We start from the raw sequence: 15269 nt of genomic DNA on the forward strand, positions 1-15269 counted from the left end.
TGGGGGAGGCATAACTTGACCGCCAGCAGTGAAATGGCAGGACATACTGACGTGTGAACTACAGTTGGCATTTTGGCGGGACAACCGAAGATAAAGGTGATCCCCATCATCCCCATCATGTTGACTGTAGGAATGACTTTTCTTTAGAGTTGTCCTCTGCAGTAAAGAGCTGTGGGAGGGCCCACTGGTTTCTTCTCATATATGCACCTCGCAATGAAGGGAGGGCAGTGTGTTTACACAGAAATGGGGGTCCATTCCCCAGTCATTTTAGGGCACAGAATAAACCTCGGCTTTTACTTCCCGAATCTGGATGACATATGGATCTTGTTTGTTTTTTCTTTTGAGCCTCACTCCCCACCTCCAACCCCCAAATGTGAAAGCCTTTTATGTGCAGGTAAGTACTCTGAGAGGACCACTGGGGAGGGTTTCCATATTCTGTGAAGATGCATTTGGTATTAGTTTTCCCGCAAAAGAGTGACTAATTTGAAGAATCCATTAATTTTCCTTGCTGTGCTGATGTTATACAAGAAGTATAGCAAGCACGTTTTATACGTGATTGTGGGTAATTACAGACATGGCCTCCCAGTTTGTGACCTTGGATGTTTCTATCATCCATTTGAAAGTCTGTTTTACCAAAAGCCGTTGAACAGTTAATTCATGTGTGCATTATTGGTCTTGGGCAAGTGTATACACCATTGTTAGGGGTAATGCCTGTATTCTCTTTCACCCTTGTAAGTCCCACCCAATACAGGAATGTACTGCTGCTTCCTGGAGAGCTGGAGCTTTCTTCCCTTAACAGCATACTTTAAGAATGGCTCTTTCTGAAAATTTTTCTGTAAAGCAAAGGCTAGGAAAAGTATACATTTCGTTTGACTTATTTGTTCCAAGGTGGACTCCTAGAATCCCTTGCTTGGAAGGGCCTTGGAACTGGTCATCTGGTCCCAGTCCAGCCACTCCATGGCGGAGGAGGTCCTCAGAGGGGAAGACACAGCAGTGCTCCAAATGCAGGTCTCTCAGCACAGCACTTGGTTATATTGGGCTGCAGTCTGCATCGTCTTTGCCACCCCTCAGTGCCAGGGAGCCTGTGGAGGTAAATCTAATGCCTTTGAGACGTTGCCCATGAGATGGTTGAATACACCCATTTTGTTAGCAGACTAAAATAATCTGGATGTCTTCAACAGCTTAAGATAAAGTGAGAGATGCGTTTTATTGGAGAAGTTACTAGTTCCCTTTACTAAGATTATACTAAAGAATTTGAAGAAGAATTATACTGTATGAGAGTATCAATCTTGATTTAAAATCTTTTACCCAACATAAATTTCCAAATAAAAATATTGATCTTAAAAATGCATATATTATGAGGAGAGTTACCCATCAGCTGCAAATCGGCTGAACCTTTTGTTTTTTTTCTGCCACTTTTCTCACGGTTACCGTGTCCTGATCCTTTTCTCCGTTAGTGTTGAGATTTCATAGCTTTGCATGTTTAAGGGCTAGTGACTGGTAAGCAAATGACAGAAGTGTTCACTATTGATGGAAGGTCTTTTGGAACCTGTACCTTCAGCCAGACAGCATTGACAGAGCCTCCGTGCAGTTTAATTAGCAAATAATAAAATTAAGAAATAGAGAAGCAACTCAGGGCAGCAGAGAAGACTTTTTTTTTTAAGATTTATTTATTTATTTATTTATTTATTCATTCATTCATTCATTCATTCATTCATGAGAGATACAGAGAGAGGCAGAGACACAGGCAGAGGGAGAAGCAGGCTTCCTGTGGAGAGCCTGATGTGGGACTTGATCCCGGGACCCCAGGATCATGACCTGAGCCAAAGGAGACATTCAACCACTGAGGCCCCCCCGGGTGCCCCAGCAGAGAAGAATATTGAGTCCAGAGCCAGGCTGCCTGGAGGTGAATAGGTCCCAGGTTTGAAGCTCATTAGCTGCTTGTCCTTGAGCAGGTTTCCACGCTTGACCTCTGGCTTAGTTTCCAATCAATGGAATAGCCCTCTCTCCACAGGCTGGCTTGTGAGTGAGTGTGTGCCAGACCCTGCAAGTGTTCCAGGCCCCTCGTGCTGTGTATTGGTGGTAAGCAGATGGCTCCTCTGACTTCTTTTAGCTAGCTCTCACCTGGTGCTAAGCCCTCCTGTAGCATCAGAAGAAAGGTAGTATGTAGAATTTTTTTTTTTTTTCAAATTAAACGCTTTAATTTTTCTTGTGGGTGCTATAGCAAATTACACAGACTTAATGCCTCAAAATAACACAAATGTATTATTTTGGAGTTGTGGAGGTCAGAAGTCTGAAATGGGTCTCGTTGGGCTCAAATCAAGAGGTTGCCAGGGCTGATTCCTTCTGGAGAGAATGCATTCCCTTGTCCTTTACCGGCTCCTAGAGACTGCCCACGTTCCTGGGCCCACGGCCTTTCCTCCATCTTCAGAGCCAGCAATGACCAGCTTAGTCCTCACGATACCAACTCTGGTTCTGGGTCTGCCTCCATCGTCCCCTCTGAGTGCATTGGCCTCCTGGATGATCCAGGATAATCTCTTTATTTAAGTTCACCTGATTAGCAACCTTATCTACCACCTAATTTCTCCCTCGTCTTGTAACATATTCACAGGCTCTGGAGAGCAGGGCTATGACAGATTTCCAAATGCCCTTAACATATGTCTGGGGAAAAAAAAAAACAAGAAACACAGGGAGTAAGGATTGTACAAGCATGAAAACCCTGTGTCCTTCCTGACTGAGTAACTTCAAAATAGCTTGTGTCTCCCCTGAGGCATAATTTATAGCTGCCAAGCACTCAAACCACATTTGGTAATTCATGCTACTCTTTCTGTACACTCAGTGCCAAATTCAATCTTAATGTCATATTTGAGTCCTAAAATCTTTTAAAAATTGTTGTATAAACATTATAGGACCATTAGCAACAACCAGTGCATAGCTTTTGAATGTAGGTACGAACCTTTTTCTTTTAGGTTAGAGAGACTATGTACCTTTTAGTTTAGTTTAGACACCCTATATATTTTTTTTTAAAATATTTATTTATTTATTTATTTATTTATTTATTTATGAATGACACAGAGAGGGAGGCAGACACAGGCAGAGGGAGAAGCAGGCTCCATACAGGGAGCTCGATGTGGACTCGATCCCAGATCCTGGGATTATGCCCTGAGCTGGAGGCAGATGCTCAACCGCTGAGCCACCCAGGCGTCCCTAGACACCCTATTATATTCCTGAGATGCAGAAAGTGAACACCCCTGTAATCTTGTTCTCAAATTGAAACCCTCCCGATGGTTTGGTTTAGACCGAGACTTCTGATAGGGTGCAGTGCCGGTTGTCTTGTCTGGGACATTTCGCTGCAAAACAGGACATCCCAAAGTCCTGTGCTCCGTCAGCTTAGTGTTGTTTCTGTTCCAGTTGCCATCTAGTGTTAAGAATTAAAAATCTGAATTTCAAAAATGTCTAAATAACACTTGTGACTTTGTAGTTCTAGTGGGCCCCCAAATAAAGGTTTTGGGCATCAAGTGATTGAAAGTGAAAGTGTCCACTGCTCTTCAGGGAGCAGACCAGTGAGCTACATGGTGTAGGACTGGTTTGGGGCGGGGGTCTGGCCTGCTGTTAGGCTTTAGTTAGATTCTAATCTCAGTGACAGCATCTTGGGTCAGGAGACTGGCCTCCAGATTTCTATTTCTGTTATGATCGACTGCTTTGAAGGTTAGAGTTGTTTCAAAAATAGCCATTTTCTTACTGTCTTACTGTCGGTGATCTCAAGTGTAAGTGATGTATTTATATCTGTAGTTACTTTTATCTTATAAACTGGATACATATTAGTGTCTTTTTAATGTTGATACAGGTTACTAATTACTTTTTCCATAATTGAATTCCCAGTTCCTTCTGTTGTAAGACAAATGTTGAATTGGTTGAAATAGGACCCATTTATGCCTAAATCACTGAAATCTTATTTTTTGGCTTCTTTTTCCCTCCATATTTAATTAGCTCTTACTGCTTTTAGCATTAAAAAGTTTTAAATTACATGATTAATACATGCAAATATATGCTGGTAAAAATGTGAGAATGTGGGAGGTAACAAAGGTCTGGCCAGTCGTCTGACTGCATCTGACAAAATCTAGTTACTGCTGACAGAAATAAGGAGAAAACAGGTTCATACCATCAGAAATCTGGGACTCTGCCTGCCTTCACTGGGGGCCGTCTGAGCGGGGCTTTTCTCAGCCTGGGGCAGGTGCCCAGCAGGTCTGGGCAGCACCCTGGGTGCCTGTGTCCCTCTCTTCCCAGCAGGATGACTGTCCCGATGTTTGCCTTCACATCTGAGTGGCTCCTGTGTCTGCCCCTCGCAGCCCTTCCTGCCAGGGCCCTGCCCTGCCCTGATACTGGCCAGGGGTGGAGGCCGACCAGCCGCCCTGGTCTGCACACCCCGGGAGCTGCCTGCGGGTGGCGCGGGCACGGTGTGCTCCCCCAGCCCTCTTGTCTCCACGTGTCCCCTACAGTGATGGGAATGGGCCCGGCAGAGCAGGGAAAGAGAGGTTTTTTGTTTTTATTTTATTTTATTTTATTTTATTTTATTTATGATAGTCATACAGAGAGAGAGAGAGAGAGAGGCAGAGACATAGGCAGAGGGAGAAGCAGGCTCCATGCACCGGGAGCCTGACGTGGGATTCGATCCCGGGTCTCCAGGATCGCGCCCTGGGCCAAAGGCAGGCGCCAAACCGCTGCGCCACCCAGGGATCCCGAAAGAGAGGTTTATGTTAATGGGATTATGCTTTGAATTACCCTTATTAAGGACTGAGGAGGCTCCCCTTTCTCACACGAAAAGGGATCTTAGTTATTACAATAAATACTTTGACTTCAGTCCTTTAATAGGCCTCTTGAGGTGGAAAAATAAACACAGTTCTCTAAACAGGGTTCTCTGAAGCTGGGCGCATCAGTCTTCCACCTCGTTTTTGCTGTTAGTAGCTACTTTCTGATGAACATCAGCCCAGAAGTTGCTCCGTCTTCTATCTTCTGGTTCAGACCTCAAAGCTCTAAGGACCTTTCTACTCCATGGTTGGGCTATTTTGGGGATTCTACTAAGTATGTATTGTAAATTTGGTCACCCATCGCGTAAGCAGAGATGTAATTGGGATTCTATGCCTACACACAGTCTCCTATCTTCCTCCCTCCACTCTCCTGCTCTCTGGAGCCCATTTCCAGGGGGCATCGCAGCTTTGCAGGATGCTCCATACAAAGATTGAAGCTATTAGGACAATGATGGCGTGCGTTCTGGAATATCAGGTAGCTTTTCTTTGTTCTCAGTCCTGGTAGAGCTTCAGTGGGTTAGAAGAATTTGACCTTCAGGTATAACTTGAGGGGGCAGGGGTGTTAGTCTGCAGAGGAGCACAGCCTGCGTGGCTGGAGCAGCGAGTGGGCAGCTCTAGAGGATGGAAGGCCAGTATCAGGGTGTCTGTGGGGTTGGCTGCAGAGCCTTTCTGTTCTTGCTGTGTACATAGATGGCTGTGTTCTCTCTGTGTCTTCATGTGGGCTTGTCTCTTTCTGTGTATCCACATTTTCTCTTTAAAAGGGCACCAGTCAGATTATATCAGGGCCTGGAGACCTTAAAGACTTGATTTCCAAATACGGTCACACTCAGAGGTCCTGGGGGTTAGGACTTCAACAGGAATTTTGTGGGGGCACACCGTTCAGCTTGTGGCAGGCACCGGGGTCAGACAGTCACATTGAAGTCTGCCATTAGTGTGCTAGTTGACCTCTGATCTTTTAAAATTGAACTTAGGACAGAAATTAAAGATTTATTCCATGAGATAGTGTAAGAAAACTTACCTTACGGTCCCCATTTACATGAGCTTTACTCTAACAGGATTTTCCAAGAGAGCTAGCTTGGGGGATGTAGGGGGCACTTTATTGGGAGGCTCTGTACCCAGGTGTATTTGTGTGAGACTTTGTTATGAGGATGAACACAGGTGAAGCAGGAGAGAGCTTCTACTGCTTGCCCTCAGGGCCACTCAGCAGAAGAGTGGCAATTTTTGTACATTAACCTTGGAACCTTCTAAGGAGGCCATAGGGATGGCAATCCAAGGTAAGAAATCTGAGGCTGATTATTTTCTTACTTTAATGATTTCTAAGATGATTATCAAATAAAGAAATACAATGAAAAATGCTAAGTTAAAACATAAAAATTGTTTTTATTTGAACAGAACATGTAGTAAGAGTAACCTAAACTACTTTGCATCAGGCCCGGGTCAAGGCTGATTCATTTGACCATCACCACAGCCCTAGGTGTTATTTCCCATTTCACAGGTAGCCCTCTGAGGCCCAGGAGGGGTGGCACACTCAACTGAGGGGCTCTCTGTGCCCATCTGACAGCTGCGCTTGGCTGTTCCCCACAAGCAATGCTCCTCTCAGCAGTGATCATCTCGTTATGTGGTTTTGGGGAGGTCTTTTATTTATTTATTTTTTAATGTTCATGATAGCAAAATAAGCCAGTGTATTAATGGCCCACATCAATTCCCAACGATTTAAGATCAATACAAAAGCAATTTGGATAATGGTTTTGCTTAAAGTTTGAGGATCTCCAGTGTAAGAGTTTGAGTCATCTACATTAAAAGGTTCTTTTTTAGCCTAAGGATAATGTGGTTATCCTCTCATTTTATGGGAGCTAATGGACCTTGCAGTTCTGTTAACACTAAGATAAAAGAGCTGAGTAAAAACTGAGCCTGTAGCGTGAAGTCACACATACCTGGATGCAAAACTAGGATCCCCAAGAGCCAGCTTTGTGTTCTGAATGGGCGGACCCCTGTAGCCTTGCCTTCCTGATCTGAGAAGGCTGGTCGTGCCCTAGCAGGGACTGCGAGGACTAATGCAGAGAAGCCACGTGTCTCGTGTCTTGTGTGTCATGTGCACAGAGTGTTCTGTATGTATTTTAGTTCCTACTAGTGTCTGGATGCATATTGAGTTTATTTGGGTGAGGAAATCCACGTTCACTTCCTGGGGTTTCCTTTTCTGCATGATGTTTGTGGCCGTTTGCATGAAGCAGAAGCAGTAGCTGCGGGCCATACGCTCAGGAGGTTGCTGGTGGAGCTGAGCCAGCTCCCTCTCTCCTCAGCTTTGTGGTCTTGGGCAACGTACTCAGCTTTTCCGATCCTCATTCTCCTTGGGGAAAACCGTTCGAACCACATGGAGGTGTCGTAAGGGTGGAGTTAGACTGAATGTCAAGGGCTGGGTTTTCTTGAGATCAATAACTTAAAGGTATAAAACAATCTTGTTTTGTGATGTCATTTTACTAAATATAAAATTGTGTAAGTTACCAATTCAGTACGTTCTATAGCCCATGTTGCCTGTTGTAACTCTGTTCTTTATTCCTGTTGTAGGTGCTGGAGATCAGAATTTATTTACCTCTATTTATCCAACGCTTTCCCAGCAGCTTCCAAGAGAACCCATGGAATGGAGAAGGTGTGGCATATTTGCTCTTTGGCTTTATCTCCCTCTATATTTTGTAGACATTTCTGTGAGCAAATGAGGTCATAAAAGTTAAAGCCTAAGTTCTAAGGTGTTTTGTAAAGAAACTGAACATATCACATAATCTGTGGGACTCACTCTTTAAGGATTATGTTGATTTTCTTACTGAGACCTAGGGTGGTAGAAACAAGACAGTTCTTTTGATTTAAAGGTTCTCTTTTATAGGAATGACATCTGATTCCTCGTGGTATATCAGTGTCTTTTAAAATTTTTTTTTGAATTTAAATTCAGTTTAGTTAACATATGGTATAGTATTAGTTTCAGGGGTAGAATTCAGTGATTCATCAGTTGCATATAACACCCAGTGTCCATCCCCCAGTTACTCCCTACCTTCCAGGGACCCTCAGTTTGTTTTCTGTGATTCAAAGTCTGCATCAGAGTGTCTTAAAGGTACGGGCACTTTGGAGGGGAGGCATGCGCTCAGCCTCCACATTAGTGTAGAACCCGTGGCCTTTACCTATGGTCTCAGCACGACCTCTCCACCCTGAGCTCCCGTGCTCTTTTTGTAAGGATGAGGAAGTGTACAGAAAGATGCTATTTAAAAATTGAGGGAAACCAGACCAACAATCCTATGTGTCCTTCTGTAGGCGATTGTTTGTCTCAGGACTTGTCTGGAGAAGTAGTCCATGTTTGAATTATCTTATTGGAAAACTTCTTTCTGCTATGGTTAGCTATTATTTCTAGAAAATGTTTGGATTCTGACTTGTTGGTGCAGGGAATCTGATTTTAATCGAGGTGTGTACACATCCCGGCTGTCATTCATGCTCACGTAGCCCAGCTCCTGCCACACCGTTTCCCTCTGACCAGCAGCATGCTGCACCTCCACCACCATGAAGAATTGACGTGGCTTTCTGGGTGTGACTCACCAGAGATGGGGTCTAGTCTCATTTTTGTGTGTGATACACTGTTAGAAGGAATGCATTGAACTACTACATTGACTAGAAAGAGCAGATGGAAAGTGGGAGAATCGTTCAACATCTGAGCAGGCCCTGTGCTGTCAGCGAGAGAAGGTAACTCAGTGGAGGAAGTAACGTCTGGAGAGGACTTCTAATACACATTAGTTAAACATTCAGAAAGAGAAAACAAAGAAGCATGTCCATGAAACAAGACCAGGGGTTGTAAGGAAACAAGGAGAGACATAGATTTAGTGTGTGTTCATCTCTTTGCCTCCCTGAACCTGTCTGAGCCAGAGGAAGGGCTGAAGAAGGGTGAGGGTGCAGAGACAGAGTGCGTGCGGGTGACACAGTGGAGACTGGACACCTGCTCGAGAAGGATGACAGATGGAGGCCTCGGAGAGGAGGCTGAGCCCCTGAGTCTCGTATCTGCAGAGGCAGCTCCTGGAGACGCAGGGAGCGAGCCCAGGACCACAGCAGGCAAGGCCAGAGCACGCGGGGAGGGGACTGGCGGCGCAGGGCCACCTCTGCGGGAGCCTGTGGCTCGTGGCCAGATGAGCTCCAGGGCCGTGGATATGAGGCACCGCAGGAAGCGCGGGAAAGGGCCAGTCTGGGTGTGAGCAGGTGCGGCCAGCACCAGAGCTGTCTGCCTCCTCCACACTCTGCAGGCGGGGCGGGATGGACCGGAGGGCGCTGCAAAAAGCCCTGCTCTGGCCCCCGGTGCCTTCCCCATGGGAGCAGGAGGCCTGCGGGATACTAGCCCAGAGACAGGACCGAGACAGGGACCGAGACAGGGACGGACGGACTAGCTGAGGCTTGGCCCCGTCGGTGGCACATGGGGTTTGCAGTGCCCGGGCAGCTGTGAGCTGAGGGAACGAGGATGCAGGAGGACGAAAAACACATCATAGAGCTGCGTAACTGGAGGTGATGGCACATTTAGTAGGAAGGGAGTCCCGGAGTTGGGACAGAGGACGGCGACAAGGTAGTTGGGAGGGCGGGGGGCAGGCCCGAGGATGGCGGGCAGCGCTGAGCCCGCGTCTCCCATCGTGGACATTTGGACCTTGTGTCAAAAATGAGAGTGTTGGGGGAGATGCAGTGGGCTGAATGGTGGCCCCGAGGAGATGCGTCCCCCTGGAAGCTGTGAGTGTGACTTTATTTGGTGAAAGGGGTCTTGTAGCATAATGGAGGTAAGGATCACGGGAGATCAGCCTGGAGCAGTGTGGCCCTAAGTGCAGTGACAGGTGTCCCGAGAAGACATGGACGCAGGCCGAGTTGCGGTCCGTGCAGAGCTGGCCTTGGAGATCGGGGCACCCGGGGAGAGCGGGGCCCGGCTGCAAGCCCAGACCACCCGGGTTTGCGGGCAGGGTGGAGGGCAGGGCGGACAGACGCCCGACACGGACGTGTTCTCCCACCAAGGGTCAGGGAAGCCAGCGCTGCCGGCTCCTGACCTCCCATTGCTGGTCTCCTGCGCTGCCAGACAATTCGTGTTGTTTTAAGCCTCTGGGTTTGTGGTAGTTGTCAGAGGAGCTCTAGGAAACCCGGAGGGGGGCGGGCGCGGAGGGGGCCGGGCGGGAGCCGCGCGTGAGTGTGAGAGAACGAGAGGCCGGTTGATGCTGCCTGACGTGTTAAAGTAGGTGCGTGTGACTGTGATAAAAATGTACAGTTGATTGAGCAGACCTCGGAACGAGAATTGAAGCCAAGATTCTGCTAGCTGCAGGGACGGCTGTAGGGCGCCGAGCACATCGGGGAGTGGCAAGCCGGAGCTGCGCGGCCCTGCGGCGCCCTGGGGCTGGGTGCCCGGAGCTGCACGCGGGGGCGCTGGGCCGCGTCGACGTGGGGGCGTTAGCTAGAGGTTTCAGAGCAGGGGGTAGAGAGTAGGGGACGAGCAGCATCTGAAAAATTAAGGTCAGGACTTTCCCTGTGGCGAATCAGGGGCTTGCTGGAGCCCCCACTACCAAGTCCCGTGGAATGAAAGCAAAACAAAGCGAACCAAAAGCCATGCCAGGAAGACAGACAAAAAAAGAAACCAGATCTGCCGTCTCTGACAACATCGAAAATCGAGAGTAAGAGCCAGCACTTCTCAGAGTCCTGACGGAAAACTTCTTTCGACCTAGAAGTCTGTGCTACTCCAACTCACACGCAGAAGGGAAGACTGAGTCAGCCCCCCTCCACCACCCCTGCCGTCTGCCCCCTGCCCTGCCCCTTGGCCTGTGGGCCTGGCTGAGGTAGGAGCGACAGGGTTTGTCTCTCCAAGGCCTGGGGACCACCTGGGGCCGCAGGATCCGTCACTTCTGGCTGCACGGAGCTTCACGTGTGTGTTCCTGTGTGCCATTCGCCTGCTGTATTCATTACTTGCCATGACGTGGAGAGGGTTGGGAAATACATAAAATGTTTTCAGACATGTCTGATCACAGACCTTACCACCCTGAAATAATGAAAGGACACATCTCAACAGGAAGGAAAATGAGCTCAGAATTCATAGATGAAAGAAGCAGCTGTCAGCAAACAAGTCATAAAAATATTTAGTTAATAAGCTCAAGATATCACTCAATTTGTAAAAATTAAATCTACAATTTTAGATGTAAGGAAGAAAGCAGAGAGAAGAAAATGTACTTGTCTTGTTCAAGGAGAGGGTAGACATCTACTCTACTTTTAGAAAGAAAAATTTAAGTTTTTATGTATTAAAAATAGAAATGTAACCAACAGCAGAATAGAAATAGAAGGTTAAACTTTCAAACCAACAGAGAAAAGGATGGAAAAAGAAAACTTGATGAGTCTCACAAAGGACAGAGAAAAATAGTCTCTGAATAGAAAGTACACAAGTTCAAGCATCCTCATAATCGTGTTAAATACAGTTAGTTTCAGTTTATTAGGCACAGACCCCTCAGATTGGACAAAAAATACAAAATGCAGCTAGAGATGTGTTAGAGATGCAGCTACTAGAAGTGGGAAGTAAGTATGAAGGAAAAATAGATGTAGCCTAAGGTATGTTGTAGAAGTACAGTGAAAGCGTCCACACCCTGCCAGCCCTGGCTTGGGCGTATGCAGCCTACGGGCCTCCTCTCTGTGCCTCCCTCGGGGCCGAGGGCGCTCTCTGTTTTCTGTTTTGGGTCATACAGGGGATCATAAAACAAAAGTATTTGTATAGTTTGAAACTTTCCTATCTTCAAAATCCCCTTTTGACCTTTGGGAATCTTTTTTTTTTTTTTTTTTTAATAGTGACTTACAGATTCAGTGAAGCTCTAAATAATACCCATTTTTCTCAGAAGTCTGTGTTGTTGCAAATAGTCCTGGTTAAGTCGGATATTACTGTGCGCGTGTCACTGAGTAAGGTGAAAGACTTACAGAGAGGGAGCTTTGACAGGTACATAGGAAGCGTGTTTAGATATTACAGAATTCTTTTGGACAGAGTATTGCCATTATAATTCAGGATTAATACTGTATATTATACTTTGAACTCGTGGATATGATTTAATTATTGTTGCATTTTTCCCCCCTTTTCTTTCTGCTGAATCTTCTGTTGTCATTTTTCTCAGTGATGTTTTAAAAATTGTTCATAGGTCCTATGGCCGGGCTCCAAAGATGATTCACCTAGAATCTAACTTCGTTCAATTCAAAGAGGAGCTGCTGCCCAAAGAAGGAAACAAAGCCCTACTTACTTTCCCCTTCCTTCATATTTATTGGACGGAATGCTGTGTAAGTATTCACAAAGGGAGAAGAAATTATGAGAAAATACCTTGGAATAGGATTGAGAAGTCACCAGTCTGGCTGTTGTTCAGGAAATCGTAATTTTTCAGATTGACTTTTTAATGTACTCTACTTGGTGTTCTCTTCTCTCCCGTCCTCAGGCACATGCCTGGTTGTCGCCCCATGCTTCTGCTCTGGTTCGGGGTGTGCCCTCTTGGTAACCACCACGTATGATCTCACTGCTGTGTTTGGAGTTCTTGTGAGCTCCCTGCACCCTCATGGCCTCTGGGATTGTTATTTACTCCCAGCTTTGTTTGCCTAACCTCCATATTCACTGTCCTGGACTTCATACTCCCTGTGGGGCTCTCCTGAGGGCTTCCTGAGGGCAGGGGACTGACCTGCTTCCTCACCATCACAGCGCCTCCAGAGCAGGGATGCTCTGGTCACCAGAGCCCTTACTAGTACTTTGCAGTTGCATATTTATGAACCTGGAAAGAAGCTTGTCACTGTTGACAGAATTCTTCTGTCATTAACTGACAGAAAACACTGTGGTTCATTTCTTGTGTGTTTTGGCTCTAATAAAACAGGCATTTAGTGAAATATAGCATGCACAAATCATTACGTGTTGTGACATTTTCACCTGAGGATGTAGAAGTAGTGTTGTGTGGTTTCATAAGAAAGGGCTGGAAGCTTACTCCTACACCCTTTTGCCTTTGCAGATTTTGCTTTGTAGCTTTTTCAGTGGAGTCTGTTGTGCAGAGTGGGCTTACACCGTCAGCAGTGAGCGAGATGACGTATGTGACACGTTGTCTACCAGGGAGCTCGTCAGAGGTCAGCACCCAGGGCTTTTATTGGGGTTCAGGCCCATGGGCACCCACCCTCTGCCTGACTCATACCAAAACTCTAGACCCCAGAGGGAAAGCAAGTATTCGGCACAAGCTGTGTTATTTGTATGAAGAGCTTATGCCCAATGAGGCCCTCTGATCCCACGGTGGTGGGACCCTCCCACAGTTCATGTTCCCAGGCCTCAGCCAAGGGCCCACCTTGTGAACTGGCCTAAGGATGGCTGTCCTGGGCCTGTGACCCTAACTACCTCTTTCTACGGCCCCCTTGGCAGTGAGGTTAGATTTGATGTTATGGTCAGAGTTTCTCCATGCTGTAATTAATGGTTTTCCCCTTGCAACTAGTAAGCCATCTCTAGGGGGAGTGGGGGGTCACTTTAAGACCACAGGATTAGGGGTACCTGGGTGGTTCAGTGGTTGAGTGTCTGCCTTTGGCTCAGGGCATGATCCCGAGGTCCTAGGATTGGGAGGCATGATCCCGAGGTCCTGGGATCGAGTCCTGAATTGGGCTTCCCGCGGGGAGCCTGGTTCTCCCTTTGCCTGTGTCTCTGCCTCTCTCTCTGTGTCTCTCATGAATAAATAAATAAAATCTTACAAAAAAAAAATAGACCACAGGATTTTCCTGCTCCTCATCCAGCATTCTGACTTCGCTTGGGCACCAGCGATGATTCTTCCTGAACCAGTCTTTCCTGAGGGCTGTGGCCAGCACTCCAGACCATCAGTGGTGCTCTGCTCTGAAAGCCTCATGGGTTTCTGTCCCATTTAATGCTTTGCCATCAGTTCCATCCTTACCTGTGATGCTTAGGTCATAAGAGTCACTTCAGACTGGCCCCTGGGTCCTTTTCAGGGACTTCTCAACTTTCAGGCACAACGAGGTATCCTGGGCTCTGGTACCTCTGCTGCCCTTGTCCTGGGGTCTGCCCTTCATTCCCAGAGCTCCGGTGCCCCTGGTGCTGTGGGCGTGTCAGCGCTGCTGGGCCTCTGGTTGACAGAGGTGGGAAGGTGTGGGTCTCAGAGACCACAGGTTGCCACTGGTGCCTCTGGTTTGAGCCTCACCCCACAGGCTCTCTGTTGTGTGGTCCCATTCCATGTTTGCGTCTGCCCTGGCTCTGCACAGCATCACGCAGGTGCCTCCTCGCTCTGTCCTAGACACACATAGCCATGGTTTCAGCTCCTGAGCTGCAGCCAGACGTGTCCGGAGACCTTGGCCTGCAGTCGCCACGCACCCGCATCATGGTCCGAGTTCCCACCTGGCTGGCGAGGCCGCCCTCCTTTTCATGGTTTGCCTCTTGCTCTCTTGTGGTTACTTCTCTGTAGGATTATCAGTAGCAAGTTACTGAGCTCTAGACAAAACTTTCTGTGTTTTTTATTGGGACCATGTTAAGCTTATAAATTACCATATGCAGATACAATATCTTGATGGTGTGGAGATGTTCCGACCCAGAACGAGGGATGTCTTTTCTATTTGTATGAGTCCGCTTCTTTGCCCTTCAGAAGTGTTTTGTGCTTTTCTTCATTGCAGATTTTGCATGTTTCTGGTTAAATTTATTTCTAGGCATTTTACTTTTCTGTTGCTAAAGTACATGGGGTTTTCTGTCTCATGGTACCTTCTAGCTGATTAGTGTATATGGGAAGGCTGTTGTTTTTTTTCACGTTAGCCTTGCCAATTCTCTTACTGTGTGAATTCGTTCTATCACTGGTTCCCTAGGCCCCAGAGTCTAGAGCTCTCCTACATGTCTCGTCATATCTCTTTCTCAGTTTTTAGGCCTCTAATAATTTCCTCTGAACTTGTTGTTAAATAGTAGTAGAGACAGTGGGCCTGGTTACCTTGTTCCTGACTTCTGTGGGGGTGCCTGCAGTGTGTGCCCGGTTGGAAGGGTGCTGGCTGTAGGGCCGAGGAAATGTGCATGAGCTTGAAGGGGGTTCCATCCCTTCCTGATTCCTCAAGGATCTTTATTAGGAATACATTCTTGAATTTTGTTCGGAAAGGCTTTTTCAGATTTGGTGGAGATAATCATGGATTTTTTCTACTTAAATTTACTGATATGTTGAAATATATTAGTGGATTTCTTATTATTGAACCATACTTGCATTCCTGGTATAAAAACTGCTTGGTGAAAGTATTATTTTTATAAAGTGATAATGGTGTCTGTTCACCTAATTTAGGATTTTTTTTTTTTTTTTTTGCATCTATGGTCACAAGTGATTGGTCTATAACTTTTTTTATATTTTCTGTCTTACACATAAGTATCAATATTATATTTGCTTCCTAATAATTTGGAAGTTTTCATTTATTTTCTATTTTTGAGACAATTTATATGGCACC

The 15269-nt window shown here is 46.5% G+C and overlaps 1 protein-coding gene across 4 annotated transcripts in view; it reads left to right on the forward strand.

The window, feature by feature from the left end:
* Window positions 1-15269, forward strand: part of TRAPPC10 (trafficking protein particle complex subunit 10) — an 89097-nt gene that overhangs the window by 11973 nt on the left and 61855 nt on the right. For 2 of the 4 annotated variants that reach the window (XM_072807145.1, XM_072807146.1), the window contains exons 2-3: window positions 7374-7455; window positions 11975-12110. In XM_072807145.1, coding sequence (XP_072663246.1) covers window positions 7374-7455; window positions 11975-12110 — 218 coding nt within the window. Of the gene's footprint in view, window positions 1-7373; window positions 7456-11972; window positions 12111-15269 lie in introns of those variants that run through there. The other 2 variants (XM_072807147.1, XM_072807148.1) reach the window with 2 other exon arrangements.

Source organism: Canis lupus, chromosome 30, assembly GCF_048164855.1.
Source record: "Canis lupus baileyi chromosome 30, mCanLup2.hap1, whole genome shotgun sequence".
NCBI lineage: Eukaryota > Metazoa > Chordata > Mammalia > Carnivora > Canidae > Canis > Canis lupus.